This window comes from Oncorhynchus nerka, linkage group LG22 (genome assembly GCF_034236695.1).
Source record: "Oncorhynchus nerka isolate Pitt River linkage group LG22, Oner_Uvic_2.0, whole genome shotgun sequence".
In the NCBI taxonomy this organism is placed as follows: Eukaryota; Metazoa; Chordata; class Actinopteri; order Salmoniformes; family Salmonidae; genus Oncorhynchus; species Oncorhynchus nerka.
The window spans coordinates 16,714,263-16,730,604 of record NC_088417.1 but is presented as its reverse complement, the minus strand read 5'-3'; the positions used below and the strand labels follow the sequence as shown (position 1 = coordinate 16,730,604).

General features: G+C 44.4%; 1 protein-coding gene across 3 annotated transcripts in view; it reads right to left on the bottom strand.

Annotated features, from left to right (window-relative positions):
* Positions 1-16,342, bottom strand: part of dpp6a (dipeptidyl-peptidase 6a) — a 361,387-nt gene that overhangs the window by 13,464 nt on the left and 331,581 nt on the right. For all 3 annotated transcript variants that reach the window (XM_029626299.2, XM_029626302.2, XM_029626300.2), the window contains exons 9-16: positions 11,151-11,305; positions 10,769-10,866; positions 9,033-9,156; positions 8,887-8,925; positions 7,929-8,036; positions 7,347-7,438; positions 6,503-6,550; positions 6,165-6,283 (exon numbers count right to left, since the gene is read on the bottom strand). In XM_029626299.2, coding sequence (XP_029482159.1) covers positions 6,165-6,283; positions 6,503-6,550; positions 7,347-7,438; positions 7,929-8,036; positions 8,887-8,925; positions 9,033-9,156; positions 10,769-10,866; positions 11,151-11,305 — 783 coding nt within the window. The remainder of the gene's footprint in view (positions 1-6,164; positions 6,284-6,502; positions 6,551-7,346; positions 7,439-7,928; positions 8,037-8,886; positions 8,926-9,032; positions 9,157-10,768; positions 10,867-11,150; positions 11,306-16,342) is intronic.

The window sequence follows — 16,342 nt, the reverse complement described above, 5'->3', positions numbered from 1 at the left end:
TTTCTAAAAAGACTCGTAAGAAAATCAAATCAAATCAAATCATCTGAACTCAATAAATGTTTTCCTTTAGAATCTGTCATTTAAAATTACACCTTGTCGATAGAAGACTGAGACACAACATAGTTGAGCCTCAAAGTTCAGACACAAAATCAAAACATCATTGATCAAAGTCTGAAAGCCTGACGTTGCTAAACATGTTTTTCTACAAGCACAACAGATCCTTTCCAGACTTTCTTGCTATTGTTGGGGAGGCTATTGTTAGCTTATTCAATTAATTTAACACAGCCAAAATAGTTTCTGGAGTGTTCTGGAGCTAGCTTGCAAACAAACAAGCCCCTGTAGAAATGTACTCTCTCTGTCTCCTAAACCACATCACTGCACTTGGAGGGGAAACATAATTAAATGATCGATGCACTTAGCAAATTGAGAACATGCTAGAAAGAAACATTTGTGGCTCTGCAAAGTAGGCCAGGCAATCTTTCTCAGCTCTGTAATGATATCACAATCATGTCAAATAAATGAAAGTGGCCAAGAGGCAGGATGGAAGAAGATGGCGCTGACAGACATGGCAGCTCTGCTTCTAGCTCCTATGCAACATTGCAGTATTTTGTTTTTTTGGGTGGTTATTTCTTACATTAGCCCAGAATGTAATGTTCAGTCTCTGGATAATAAAGTAGACTAGCTCAGTGTGAGGATCAGGGATTGACTAGCTCGGAGACAGATCAGGGATTCACAGAAACATGGCTCTCTCGGGATATACTGTCCACGTCCATACAGCCAGCTGGGTTCTCAGTACATCGCGCAGACAGGAATAAAGAACTCTCCGGGAAGAAGAAAGGCAGGAGTGTATGTTTCATGACTAACTACTCATGGTGTGATTGTGATAACATACAGAAACTCAAGTCCTTTTGTTCACCCGACCTAGAAAACCTCACAATCAAATACCGACCATATTACCTCCCAAGATAATTATTTTTGGTTATATTCACAGTCGTAAATATTCCCCTCAAGCCAATACCTCGAGGTTCCTCAAAGAACTACACTGGACTTTATGTAAACTGGAAACCACATGTCCTGAGGCCGCATTCATTGTAACTGGGGATTTTAAAGCAAATTTGAGGAAAATGCTACCGAAGTTCTACTAACACATTGACTGTTGTACTCGTTCTGGAAAAACACTGGATCACTGCTACTCAACTTTTCAAAATGCCTATAAGGCCCTGCCCTCTGCAAATCTGATCACGACTCCGTTTTGCTCCTCCCTTCCTATATGCAGAAACTCAAACAGGAAGTACCCTTGCTATGGTCTAGTCAACGCTGGTTTGACCAATCGGAATCCATGCTTCAAGATTGTTTTGATCACGCGGACTGGGATATATTTCGTGTAGCCTCTGAGAATAACATCAATGAATACGGTGACTGAGTTTATCAGGAAGTGTATAGATGCTTTTTTCATACATATACAGTGGGGCAAAAAAGTATTTAGTCAGCCACCAATTGTGCAAGTTATCCCACTTAAAAAGATGAGAGAGGCCTGTAATTTTCATCATAGGTACACTTCAACTATGACAGACAAAATGAGAAAAAAAAAAATCCAGAAAATCACATTGTAGGATTTTTAATGAATTTATTTGCAAATTATGGTGGAAAATAAGTATTTGGTCAATAACAAAAGTTTATCTCAATACTTTGTTATATACCCTTTGTTGGCAATGACAGAGCTCAAAAGTTTTCTGTAAGTCTTCACAAGGTTTTCACACACTGTTGCTGGTATTTTGGCCCATTTCTCCATGCAGATCTCCTCTAGAGCAGTGATGTTTTTGGTCTCTCTGTCCGAAGCGGTGTACACGTTCAAGTTGGATTTTGTCGATAGCTTGGCGTGGGATCTGAAGCTCTGTAACTAAATGCCATCTCTGCAGGGGTGCGGAATTCTCTCCCCAGTATGAGGAGGAAAGGCGTGCAGGAGGTGGAGTCTTGGACAGCGGAGTGGCATACTATGAGGATCATAGGCAGGTGCCTGTCCCAGTCACGCTGGTGTTTGGCAGAGATGATGGCCAGCTGCTGTCCAAGCGTTTTATTGAAGCGCTCCACAAGGCCATCACTTTGAGGATGGAGAGGAGTAGTGCGGGTCTTGTGCATACCCAGCCTCTCACACATGGTGGCAAACACACAGGACTTAAAGTTTCTGCCTTGGTCTCTGTGAATGGACTCTGCAGCTCCAAACCTGCTGAACATCTCCGCTGTCAGGGCGTCGACGATGGTCTCTGCCTCCTGGTCAGGCAGAGCATAGGCCTTGGGCCATTTTGTGAAATAGTCCATGGCCATGAGCACTCAGCGTTTTCCACTGTATGTGGTGGGGAACGACCCAACTAGATCCACTCCCACCCTCTCCATGGGAGCCCCAACTGGGAACTGTTGGAGCTGAGCATGAGAGCGGCCTGGAGGGCCCTTTCTCGCTGTGCAGTTGTCACAGCGGCAGAAATAGTCCTCCACATCCCTCTTGTGCTGCCCCCAGTAAAATCCCTGACGGAGGCGGCGGAGTGTTTTTGTGACTCCAAAGTGTCCAGTCCCCATGAGTGCTCTGGGGCACAGCCTCCCACAATGCTTTTGGGACCACCACCTGCCACCTCTCCTCTCCAGTAGCTGACTCCTTCCAAGCCCACTGTAGCACGCCATCAGCCAGCCGCAGTCTCTCAAACTTTGACCACAACCTTTGGTCATGAGTGCGAACGCTGCCACCTCTTCCCACAGTGGCGTCAGCTGCGTCTCTACCCACTGTAGCACCGGCTGTAGGTCTGTGTCCCCTCCCTGCTGCTGCCACTGCGACAGTCTGCAGCTCACAGCAGACATGCCCGCTCGCCCGACACACTGTGGCACAGACCCCTCCTCTGCACACAGCTCTCTCTCAAGTCCCTCTCTCCGATGAGAGAGCTCAGGGGGCGAACAAGGTGGCCTCAATCAGTGCATGTTTGAGGGTGTTGAAGGCACCCTCCACTGTCCAAGTGAAGGCCTTGTCCTTCGGCAGCAGGCGGTTCAGGGGAGCAGCAACACTTGAGAAGCCCTGTACAAACCTCCTATAGTACGAGGCCAGGCCCAGGAAGCTCTTCAGCTGATGCTGGTCGGTGGGGGTGTACCAGTCTCGGACAACCCCCACCTTGTCCTCCATGGTGCTGATACCCTCCTTCCCCACTCGGTGGCACAAGAAGGACACCTCTCTTCTCATGAAGTGGCACTTCTTGGGGTGGAGTTTCAGGCCTGCGGCAGCCACCCTCTCCGACACACACTGTTGCGGTCCCAGAGCTGATTGGAAGGAGCAGCCATGGGCCAGGATGTCATTGAGGTATACCAGACACTGCTGTCAGGGGAGTAGCTGGAGCGTTGCACAGGCCGAAGCACAGGACCTTGAATTGCCAGTGTCCTCTGTTAGTGGAGAATGCAGTTTTGGCTTTGGAGGTCGAGTGAGGGGAACAAGGAGGACCCCCTAACCAGGTCCAGCGACTCATCGATACAAGTTATGGGGTATGAGTCCTTCCTGGTTACCTCATTCAGCCACCTGTAGTCCACACAGAACCTCAGCTTGCCCCACTTCTTAGGAACCACGACAACTGGCGTCACCCAGGGGCTGTCTGAGGGCTCAATGAAGTCTGTCCGCTGCATCTCCAGTATAGTCGGACAGGTTCACAGTGTCTCCCGATCCCTCCTGTCTCAGCCTACAGTAATTATGCTGCCACAGTTTATTTTTTGTTTTACCTCTATTTAACCTGGTAGGCATGTTAATTTCTTCGAGATAGGGGGCGCTCTTTTAATTTTTGGATAAAAAACGTTCCCGTTTTAAACAAGATATATTGTCACGAAAAGATGCTCGACTATGCATGTAATTGACAGCTTTGGAAAGAAAAAACTCTGACGTTTCCAAAACTGCAAAGATATTATCTGTGAGTGCCCCAGAACTAATGCTACAGGCGAAACCAAGAGGAAATTTCATACAGGAAATGGTCCAGATTTTGAATGCGCTGTGTTCCAATGGCTCCCTATATGGCTGTGAATGCGCCAGGAATGAGCCTGCACTTTCTGTCATTTCCCCAAGGTGTCTGCAGCATTGTGACGTATTTGTAGGCATATCATTGGAAGATTGACCATAAGAGACTACATTTACCAGGTGTCCGCCCGGTGTCCTCCGTCGAAATTATTGCGTAATCTCCAGCTCCATGCGCGTTTCCATTTTCTTCAGAGGAGAAAGTCAACTGCCACGAATTATTTATCATCGATAGATATGTGAAAAACACCTTGAGGATTGATTCTAAACAACGTTTGCCATGTTTCTGTCGATATTATGGAGTTAATTTGGAAAAAAGTTTGCGTTGTAATGACTTAATTTTCGGGTTTTTTTCATACCCAAACGTGATGAACAAAACGGAGCGATTTGTCCTACACAAATAATATTTTGGGAAAAACTGAACATTTGCTATCTAACTGAGAGTCTCCTCATTGAAAACATCTGAAGTTCTTCAAAGGTAAATGATTTTATTTATAGATGACCTGGGGACAGTAGGTTTGGCGATGAATATGAAGCGAGGGCCAGCCAACGAGACCACACAGGTCGCAGTGGTGGGTAGTATATTGGGCCTTGTTGACAAAACAGATGGCACTGTGATAGACTACATCCAATTTCCTGAGTATAGTGTTTAACTATTTTGTAAATGACATCGCCGAAGTCAAGGATGGGTAGGACAGTCAGTTTTACGAGGGTATTTATGGCAGCGTGAGTGAAGGATGCTTTGTTTGCGAAATAGGAAGCAGATTCTAGATTAAACTTTGGATTGGAGATGCTTAATGTGAGTCTGGAAGGAGAGTTTACAGTCTAACCAGACACCTAGGTATTTGTAGTTGTCCACATATTCTAGGTCAGAACCGTCCAGAGTAGTGATGCAAGAAGGGCGGGCAGGTGTGGGCAGCGATCAGTTGAAGAGCATGCATTTAGTTTTACTTGCAATTAAGAGCAGTTGGAGGCCACGGAAGGAGTGTTGTATGGCATTGAAGCTCGTCTGGAGGTTTGTTACCACAGTGTCCAATGAAGGGCCAAAAGTATACAGAATGGTGTCGTTTGTGTGGAGATGGATCAGAGAATCACCAGCAGCAAGAGCGACATCATTGATATATACAGAGAAAAGAGTCAGCCAGAGAATTGAACCGTGTGGCACCCCCATAGAGACTGCCAGAGGTCCGGTCAACAGGCCCTCCGATTTTACACGCTGAACTCTATCTGAGAAGTAGTTGGTGAACCAGGCGAGGCAGTCATTTGAGAAACCAAGGCAGTTGAGTCTGCCAATAAGAATGCGGTGATTGACAGAGTCGAAGGCCTTGGCCAGGTTGATGACGATGGCTGCACAGTGTTGTCTTTTATCGATGGTGGTTATGATATCGTTTAGGACCTTGAGCATAGATGAGGTGCACCCATGACCAGCTCGGAAACCAGATTGCATAGAGGAGAAGGTACGGTGGGATTTGAAATGGACGGTGATCTGTTTGTTAACTTGGTTTTCGAAGACTTTAGAAAGGCAGGGCAGGATAGATATAGGTATGTAACAGTTTGGGTTGAGTGTCTCCCTCTTTGAAGAGGGGGATGACCGCAGCAGCTTTACAATCTTTAGGGATCTCAGACGATACGAAAGAGAGGTTGAACAGGCTAGTAATAGTGGTTGCAACAATTGCTGCGGATAATTTTAGAAAGAGGGTCCAGATTGTCTAGCCCAGCTGATTTGTTGGGGTCCAGATCTTGCAGCTCTTTCAGAACATTAGCTATCTGGACATGGGTTAGACCGGGGTAGGGGTAGCCAGGTGGAAAGCATGGCCAGCCGTAGAAAAATGAAATTCTCGATTACCATTTATCGATTTATCTGTGGTGACAGTGTTACCAAACTCAGTGTAGTGGGCAGCTGGGAGGAGGTGCTCTTATTCTCCATGAACTTAACAGTGTCACAAAACATGGTTGAAATACACTGAACAAATGATTGTGTTTGTGACCAAATATCATCTGTAACCAACATATACATTGAATTCATTGTCTCAGAATGTCTCTCAGATGTGAGGGACCAAAGGTTCATATGACTGGAAAAATAGATCACTTGGGGAGAGAGACAGACCAATCAACCGGTGGCTCCCACCTTTGCAGCTAAGCAGGAAGAGGCTCATGCTGTGGCTGAAGGAGCCTGTGACGTAGCCACAACCTTCGTAGAAGTCACAGGAGAGACAGCGTCTGTTGAAAGGGCCCACTGTGTCCGCACTGCAAACACAACAAGAAGACACTGAGCCAAGTCTTTCTCCTAGATCTTTTTCAGACTGAGAGCAAAGCCCCTCAAAGCATCCAGGACAACTGGCACCTAAATTGTAACCAAGTGAAACGAAAATAACTATTTTGGGTGGGTGGGTGGGTGCAACATAGCTAGGCACGACAGAAGAGGACAGAATTAGAGACAGTTATTCAGAGCTATGTACGTGTTACCTGTAGAGGTGCCTGCGTTTCGGATCATCCTCTGTGCTCAAGAAGTATCTGCAAGATACATAATAATAAACATTTCAAGTTGGACATATGTTCAACTAATACATAATATAACAAATACATGGGTGCACACAACATTACGTCATTGAAGCATTTCCGTAGTCACAAATGTAAGGAGTCTACGAAGTGAGAAAAGTAGGTTTGTGTAAAGAGTGCAGCGGACTCCAGCGGTACAGTTGAACAGAAACTTGTCGGCTACATATAAGCAGCAAGAGTACCAACAGTTCCAACAGCAGGTCTTGACATTGGAAGAGATGTAAACATAAATTAAATATGAGGTGAGGATGTTTTTTGAAACTTAAGTAGGCCAGGAACAAATTTGACAGGGAGGGGGGGGGGGGGGGTCATACGTAAGGCGCAATTCATTCTGAAGGGATCCCAGCATCTCTTGTTTGATGAATTTAGGTTGCTTCTCTCAGAGCGGCTCCCCAAGTATATTTATTGTCATTTATACATTGGTTGGGTCTAATCCAAAATGCTGATTGGTTAAAACCGCATTCCAGTTGGTGTCTATTCCACAAGTTACCACCGGCTAAATCTATGACGTTAACTGCCTATTTACTTTACTCTCATGTATCCAATGTGTTTTTACTACATGCCCCCCGAGGATAAAAAATACTCTACTCTACTCCGGAGAGAGGGACAGTGAGGGGGAGAGAGAGAATTTTGTTGTGGATGGGTGTTTGTGTTATAATCACAGCAAAGAATGTGTGTATACTACATGTGAAGGCATGTAAGTGTGTGTGTGTGTGTGTGTGTGTGTGGCCCAGCTGCATCAGGAGCTCACATTAGCTGGATGTTCTCGTTGTAGGCCAGGACCTGGGTGACGTCCCAGTCTCCAGACGTGATGGACTGCAGCGTGTCTGTGCTGGTGTTGGGCTGGAGAGGGAAGGAGGAAGAGATAGACACACTGAGTAAAGCAAGCATTAAGAACGCCTTCCTAATATGGAGTTGCACCCCGACCCTTTTTTCCCTCAGAACAGCCTCAATTCGTTGGGACAATGGACTTTACAAGGTGTCGAAAGCGTTCCACAGGGATGCTGGCCCATGTGACCTCCAATGCTCCCCACAGTTGTGTCAAGTTGGCTGAATGTCCTTTGGGTGGTGAACCAATCTTAATACACACGGGAAACTGTTGAGCATGAAAAACCCAGCAGCATTGCAGTTCTTGACACAAACCGGTGCGCCTGGCACCTACTACCATATCCCGTTCAAAGGCACTTACTGTACATTTTTGGTCTTGCCCATTCACCTTCTGAAGTGGTGTTGTCTATGCTATGCTGTACATTGCTGTAGGAAGCAATTGTAGCGTATGGAAGCCCACATGCAGAACACAGAATAGAGAGTGTAGAAAGGGAGTGTACAGTACCTGTGTGATGGACATGGAGATGTGGAAGAACTTGCCCCTGCCTCCCTGTGGGATGGCTCTGGTGAAGAACAACTTCAGACCGTCTTTGGAGAACAGCGGCTCCTCATTCTAACAGTCATATGACAAATGTTTGGACATACCTACTCATCCAAGGGTTTTTCTTTATTTAAAAAAAAAACTATTTTCTACATTGTAGAATAATAGTGAAGACATATAAACTATGAAATAACACATATGAAGTCATGTAGTAACCAAAAAAGTGTTAAACAAATCTAAATATATTTTATATTCTTCAAAGTAGCCACCCTTTGCCTTGGCTGCAACCTGAGGTGCAGTTAACTCTAATGAACTTATCTGCAGCAGAGATAACTCTGGGTCTTCCTTTCCTGTGGCGGTCCTCATGAGAGCCAGTTTCATCGCAGCGCTTGATGGTTTTTGCGACTGCGCTTGAAGAAACTTTCAAAGTTCTTGACATTTTCCGGATTGACTGACCTTCATGTCTTAAAGTAATGATGGACTGTCGTTTCTCTTTACTTATTTGAGCTGTCCTTGCCGTAATATGGACTTGGTCTTTTACCAAATAGGGCTATCTTCTGTATACCACCCTTACCTTGTCACAACACAACTGATTGGCTCAAACGCATTAAGATGGAAAGAAATTCCACAATTGAACTTTTATTAAGGTACACCTGTTAATTGAAATGCATTCTAGATGACTACCTCATGAAGCTGGTTGAGAGAATGCCAAGAGTGTGCAAAGCTGTCATCAAGGCAAAGGGTGGCTACTTTGAAGAATCCTTTGGCCATATACTACACCCCCTCGTGCCTTATTGCTTAATTATAACATATTTAGAAATGATGGATTGACATTCCACTCTGAAGTACTATAACAAAGACAGATTAACAGCCCTAAAAGGAAATGATTTGTACTTGAATCATGTTGATGTTTCTTTCTTACCTGTCTGTGTAGCCAACTTTCACTTTCATCCTCATGTTTCTAAAACATACATAATTTGAAAGAAAAGTCATAAGTTTAAGAAAAGCTAACAAAGTAGGCTGAAAAACAGCTGTGTTTGTAGCTAAAGATGATGCACACACACACACCTTCGTGCAGACGCCGGTGGTGGCCTGACACAACGTCAGCATGGATATGTTCTGGGCTCTGTTTAACCAATTCACTGCCAGTTTGGTGGTAGTCGCCCATTTCACCATGGTGACATAGTACTCTCTGTAACACAAACAGAAATAAGAGTGTTTATTAATGTATATTCAACATCTAGGATAAAGGACTAGGAACATTCTACTGACATATTCAATGTTTTCACCCCTTTAAAATCCACAAGGATATATAGCCATGCTATATATAGTAGGCCTATGTGCTATTAGCATTTGAGTAGTATTGTATTTGGAGGTTAGATTAGTAAGGGTAGTGTGGTTGTAAATGGAGGTTAGATTAGTAAGGGTAGTGTGGTTGTGTACGGAGGTTAGATTAGTAAGGGTAGTGTGGTTGTGTACGGAGGTTAGATTAGTAATGGTAGTGTGGTTGTATTTGGAGGTTAGATTAGTAAGGGTAGTGTGGTTGTGTACGGAGGTTAGATTAGTAAGGGTAGTGTGGTTGTGTACGGAGGTTAGATTAGTAAGGGTAGTGTGGTTGTAAATGGAGGTTAGATTAATAAGGGTAGTGTGGTTGTATTTGGAGGTTAGATTAGTAAGGGTAGTGTGGTTGTACATGGAGGTTAGATTAGTAATGGTAGTGTGGTTGTACATGGAGGTTAGATTAGTAAGGGTAGTGTGGTTGTACATGGAGATTAGATTAGTAAGGGTAGTGTGGTTGTATTTGGAGGTTAGATTAGTAAGGGTAGTGTGGTTGTGTACAGAGGTTAGATTAGTAAGGGTAGTGTGGTTGTACACGGAGGTTAGATTAGTAAGGGTAGTGTGGTTGTACATGGAGGTTAGATTAGTAAGGGTAGTGTGGTTGTACATGGAGGTTAGATTAGTAAGGGTAGTGTGGTTGTATTTGGAGGTTAGATTAGTAAGGGTAGTGTGGTTGTGTACGGAGGTTAGATTAGTAAGGGTAGTGTGGTTGTGTACGGAGGTTAGATTAGTAAGGGTAGTGTGGTTGTACATGGAGGTTAGATTAGTAAGGGTAGTGTGGTTGTGTACGGAGGTTAGATTAGTAAGGGTAGTGCGGTTGTGTACGGAGGTTAGATTAGTAAGGGTAGTGTGGTTGTACATGGAGGTTAGATTAGTAAGGGTAGTGTGGTTGTGTACGGAGGTTAGATTAGTAAGGGTAGTGTGGTTGTACATGGAGGTTAGATTAGTAAGGGTAGTGTGGTTGTGTACAGAGGTTAGATTAGTAAGGGTAGTGCGGTTGTGTACGGAGGTTAGATTAGTAAGGGTAGTGCGGTTGTGTACGGAGGTTAGATTAGTAAGGGTAGTGTGGTTGTGTACGGAGGTTAGATTAGTAAGGGTAGTGTGGTTGTACATGGAGGTTAGATTAGTAAGGGTAGTGTGGTTGTGTACGGAGGTGTAAGTCGCTCTGGATAAGAGCGTCTGCGAAATAACTTAAATGTAAATGTAAATGTAGATTAGTAAGGGTAGTGCGGTTGTATTTGGAGGTTAGATTAGTAAGGGTAGTGCGGTTGTGTACGGAGGTTAGATTAGTAAGGGTAGTGTGGTTGTATTTGGAGGTTAGATTAGTAAGGGTAGTGCGGTTGTGTACGGAGGTTAGATTAGTAAGGGTAGTGCGGTTGTGTACGGAGGTTAGATTAGTAAGGGTAGTGCGGTTGTGTACGGAGGTTAGATTAGTAAGGGTAGTGCGGTTGTGTGGGGTGGTGTACCCCATCCTCGGGTCTTCAGGTCTCCTCATCTCGATGGTGTGCAGGGGCCCGTTCAAGTTGACCACATACAAAGAGATGACTGGATTTTCCTCCCCAGCCTGCACGGAGGACAGACAGCAGAGAGACACTATGATTGCAAATGCCATTATTAAAACAACTGTTCTTATTGGACATTTTAAGTGCATCTGCCTCATGAAGGACACGCCTGAAGACAGAACTAACTCCATGCTGGAGTAGTTTCCCATTTCCCAAGATTGGTTGTACTTTTTTAAACCTTTTTGTGTGTTTCATGACCTTTGAGCGGTGGTACAATTTACCGTGGTGTAGCGTTGTAGTAGAACATGTTTTGTTGGTAATAGGTTAGTAATTATACTGTTCTAACCTTAGGGTAGTGATACTCCCTCCCGGTAGGGTAAGTAGTTCCCGTGAACATAGGGATCTCCATCCTGGGCACCATAGTGTCATTGATGGTGGCATATGCCAGCCGGGCACCATCCGGGGACCACCAGTGGGCAATATGGGTCTGGAAGATCTCCTCTGGAAAAGGACAGGAGAGAAATATCCTTTAGTTTTCAGTAATAATAAAGGTGTTGAAACTCTAACAGAAACCCATTATGTGTTTGAATAGAACTACATTACAATACCCAGTGCAGATACATCAGTCATGTTAAATACTGACACAAACATAATTTGCGATGCATAGTCGGTTTGGATCAATGCTGTCGTAAATTTCATAAAAATGCTGAAGTATGTTCTGGTCATAAATCAAAACACTGCTTTTAATCTCACAAGAGAGAAACATCGACCAACCACTGGAGAGCAACATCGACCAACCACTGGAGAGCAACATCGACCAACCACTCAAGAGAACCATACCAGAGAAGGGAAGAGAAAAAGTAATTTCCCAGTCAGGTGCAACATTGTAGGGTGGTGTAAGCAAGGACATTTTGTGTGTGTGTGTGTGTGTGTGTGAGTGAGAGACCCCTTTTCTGATGCTGAGGTACACAGAAAGTGTCCTGTTGGAGCTTGGCTTACTTCATCAAAAACCTGTGACATCTTGTGGTCACTACAGAGCCTGTGTATGTGTTTGAAATTATGCAGGGTGATATGGATCATATGAAACACACTCACATCCCTGAAAGAGCTGCAAAACCTAGACCCGTACAAATCAGCTGGGCTTGACAATCTGGACCCTCTATTTCTGAAACTATCTGCCGCCATTGTCGCAACCCCTATTACCAGCCTGTTCAACCTCTCTTTCATATCGTCTGAGATCCCCAAGGATTGGAAAGCTGCCGCAGTCATCCCCCTCTTCAAAGGGGGAGACACCCTGGACCCAAACTGCTATAGACCTATATCCATCCTGCCCTGCCTATCTAAGGTCTTCGAAAGCCAAGTCAACAAACAGGTCACTGACCATCTCGAATCCCACCGTACCTTCTCCGCTGTGCAATCTGGTTTCCGAGCCGGTCACGGGTGCACCTCAGCCACGCTCAAGGTACTAAACGATATCATAACCGCCATCGATAAAAGACAGTACTGTGCAGCCGTCTTCATCGACCTCGCCAAGGCTTTCGACTCTGTCAATCACCATATTCTTATCGGCAGACTCAATAGCCTCGGTTTCTCGGATGACTGCCTTGCCTGGTTCACCATTTACATTACATTTAACATTACATTTAAGTCATTTAGCAGACGCTCTTATCCAGAGCGACTTACAATTACTTTGCAGACAGAGTTCAGTGTGTCAAATCGGAGGGCATGCTGTCCGGTCCTCTGGCAGTCTCTATGGGGGTGCCACAGGGCTCAATTCTCGGGCCGACTCTTTTCTCTGTATACATCAATGATGTTGCTCTTGCTGCGGGCGATTCCCTGATCCACCTCTACGCAGACGACACCATTCTATACACTTTCGGCCAGTCATTGGACACTGTGCTATCTAACCTCCAATCGAGCTTCAATGCCATACAGCACTCCTTCCGTGGCCTCCAACTGCTCTTAAACGCGAGTAAAACCAAATGCATGCTTTTCAACCGATCGCTGCCTGCACCCGCATGCCCGACTAGCATCACCACCCTGGATGGTTCCGACCTTGAATATGTGGACATCTATAAGTACCTAGGTGTCTGGCTAGACTGCAAACTCTCCTTCCAGACTCACATCAAACATCTCCAATCGAAAATCAAATCAAGAGTCGGCTTTCTATTCCGCAACAAAGCCTCCTTCACTCACGCCGCCAAGCTTACCCTAGTAAAACTGACTATCCTACCGATCCTCGACTTCGGCGATGTCATCTACAAAATGGCTTCCAATACTCTACTCAGCAAACTGGATGCAGTCTATCACAGTGCCATGCGTTTTGTCACCAAAGCACCTTATACCACCCACCACTGCGACTTGTATGCTCTAGTCGGCTGGCCCTCGCTACATATTCGTCGCCAGACCCACTGGCTCCAGGTCATCTACAAGTCTATGCTAGGTAAAGCTCCGCCTTATCTCAGTTCACTGGTCACGATGGCAACACCCATCCGTAGCACGCGCTCCAGCAGGTGTATCTCACTGATCATCCCTAAAGCCAACACCTCATCTGGCCGCCTTTCGTTCCAGTACTCTGCTGCCTGTGACTGGAACGAACTGCAAAAATCGCTGAAGTTGGAGACTTTTATCTCCCTCACCAACTTCAAACATCAGCTATCCGAGCAGCTAACCGATCGCTGCAGCTGTACATAGTCTATTGGTAAATAGCCCACCCATTTTCACCTACCTCATTCCCATACTGTTTTTATACTGTTTTTTATTTTTATTTATTTACTTTTCTGCTCTTTTGCACACCAATATCTCTACCTGTACATGACCATCTGATCATTTATCACCCCAGTGTTAATCTGCAAAATTGTATTATTCGCCTACCTCCTCATGCCTTTTGCACACATTGTATATAGACTGCCCATTTTTTTTCTTCTACTGTGTTATTGACTTGTTAATTGTTTACTCCATGTGTAACTCTGTGTTGTCTGTTCACACTGCTATGCTTTATCTTGGCCAGGTCGCAGTTGCAAATGAGAACTTGTTCTCAACTAGCCTACCTGGTTAAATAAAGGTGAAATAAAAAATAAAAATAAAAAGGGGACTCTATTGATAGGTAGTGCCAGGTGAAGATACACACACACACAGGCACGTCCACGTGCACACATGCATAAAAACACTGTGTGTGTGTGTGTGTGTGTGTGTTTGAACCTGCCTTTGTTTCCATGAGCTGTTCCTTTGAGCTGTTCTATCTCCACAACTATGATTACCCAGGTGAGCAGTCTCTCACTCGTCTATTCGCCCTGGTTCACACACTCTCTGGGCCTAAATGACTCACTGCCTAACACACACATTACTTATGCATGAGCGGCCTGTTACTGAGGCAGGTGGGCAATAGAAGCTACTGAATGTAATGTGACAGAATCAGGTGGGCCAAACTAATGAGACGGAGAGTCATATTTCTGTTCCAAGACAGAGCCCCACCTGTTAATCTAAAAATAGATATAAAAAATGTGTGTCTTGCATGTTATTTTGGCATTAATACCGGTCACATATCAGTTTGCAAATTGATAAATGAATCATTGAGTTAATAAAGCCGCATAAAAAACATTGTCTTTTTTTTGCTTTCTTGAGTAAGTCAGCTCCAAAATGTAGGTGTTTCAGCCTAGCTCAGTTATTTCTGTGGTGGTTGGGGCAGCCAGTGGAAAAATGGAGTTGAGGGGTTGGTCATCTTTCCTAGTTGCGCCATGATTGGCTCGGTGTTCTGTCACTCATGGGGGCACTATGTCACCGCAAAATCTATGGGTATGGCTCAAAAATTCAAGACCCTTGGGTGATGTGTCATAGACTTACATTAGAAGTGCCCATCCAAGAAGGCTCAAGGTCATTGGCCACAGATAAAATGACACCAAATCATGTTATATATACACCGTAGCTTTGATTGGACTGATCATGTCAACATCATACTTTCAAAATCTTAGCTAGCAAGCTAGACAAGCAGTCATCGTCATGCATCAAGTTGGCAATTTACTGGAAAATCCTTTTCAATCCTTGTCATATGAAGAGAAATTATAGTTAAACGTATCGGTGCTCATCGGCCATGAGAATGATGGAAGCCACTGTGTTCTTTGAAATCTTCAAAGCTACAGATTTTTTTTTGTATCCTTCTCCAGATCTGTGCCTTGACACAATCTTGTCACCTCCCTGACCAAGGCCCTTCTTCCCCGATTGTTCAGTTTGGCCAGTCGGCCAGCTCTAGGAAGAGTCTTGGTGGTTCCAAACTTATTCCATTTAAGAATGATGGAGGCCACTGTGTTCTTGGGGATCGTCAATGCTACAGAATTGTTTTGGTACCCTCCCCAGATCTGTGCCTCGATAAAATTCTGTCTCGGAGCTCTACGGACAATTCCTTTGACCTCATGGCTTGGTTTTTACTCTGACATGCCCTGTCAACTGTGTGACCTTGTATAGACAGGAGTGTGCCTTTCCAAATCATGTCCAATCATTTGAATTTACCACAGGTGCACTCCAATCAAGTTGTAGCAACATCTGAAGGATGATAAATGGAAACAGGATGCACCTAAGCTCAATTTCGAGTCTCATAGCAAAGGGTCTGAATACTTATGTAAATAAGGTATTTCTGTTGTGCAAAAATGTGCAAAAATTTCTATAAACCTATTTTCACTTTGTCATTATGGGTTACTGTGTGTAGATTGATGAGGGAAAAATGTACTGTATTCTACCGGTCAAAAGTTTTAGAACACTTACTCATTCAAGGGTTTTTCTTTATTTGTACTATTTTCTACATTGTAGAATAATAGTGAAGACATCAAAACTATGAAATAACATATGGAATCATGTAGGAACCAAAAAAGTGTTAAACCAATCAAAATGTATTTTATATTTGAGGTTCTTCAAATAGCCACCCTTTGCCTTTATGACAGCTTTGCACACTCTTGGCATTCTCTCAATCCGCTTCATGAGGTAGTCAGCTGGAAACAAATTGAAGATTTTTGGTTCCAACCGCTGTGTCTTTGTGAGACAAGGTATGGCTGAACAAATGATCTCCGCATGTTATGTGTTATGGTGTGGGGGTGCTTTGATGGTGACACTGTCTGTGATTTATTTAGAATTCAAGGCACACTTAACCAGCATGGCTACCACACCATTCTGCAGCGATACGCCATCCCATCTGGTTTGCGCTTAGTTGGACTGTCATTTTTTCCCCAACAGGACAATGACACAACACACCTCCAGGCTGTGTAAGGGCTATTTGACCAAGAAGGAGAGTGATGGTGTGCTGCATCAGATGACCTGGCCTCTACAATCCCCCGACCTCAACCAAATTGAGATGGTTTGGGATGAGTCAGACCACAGAGTTAAGAAAAAGCAGCCAACAAGTGCTCAGCATATGTGGGAACTCCTTCAAGACTGTTGGAAAAGCATTCCAGGTGAAGCTGGTTGAGAGAATGCCAAGTGTGTGCAAAGCTGTCATCAAGGCAAAGGGTGGCTATTTCAAGAATTTCAAATATAAAATACATTTAGATT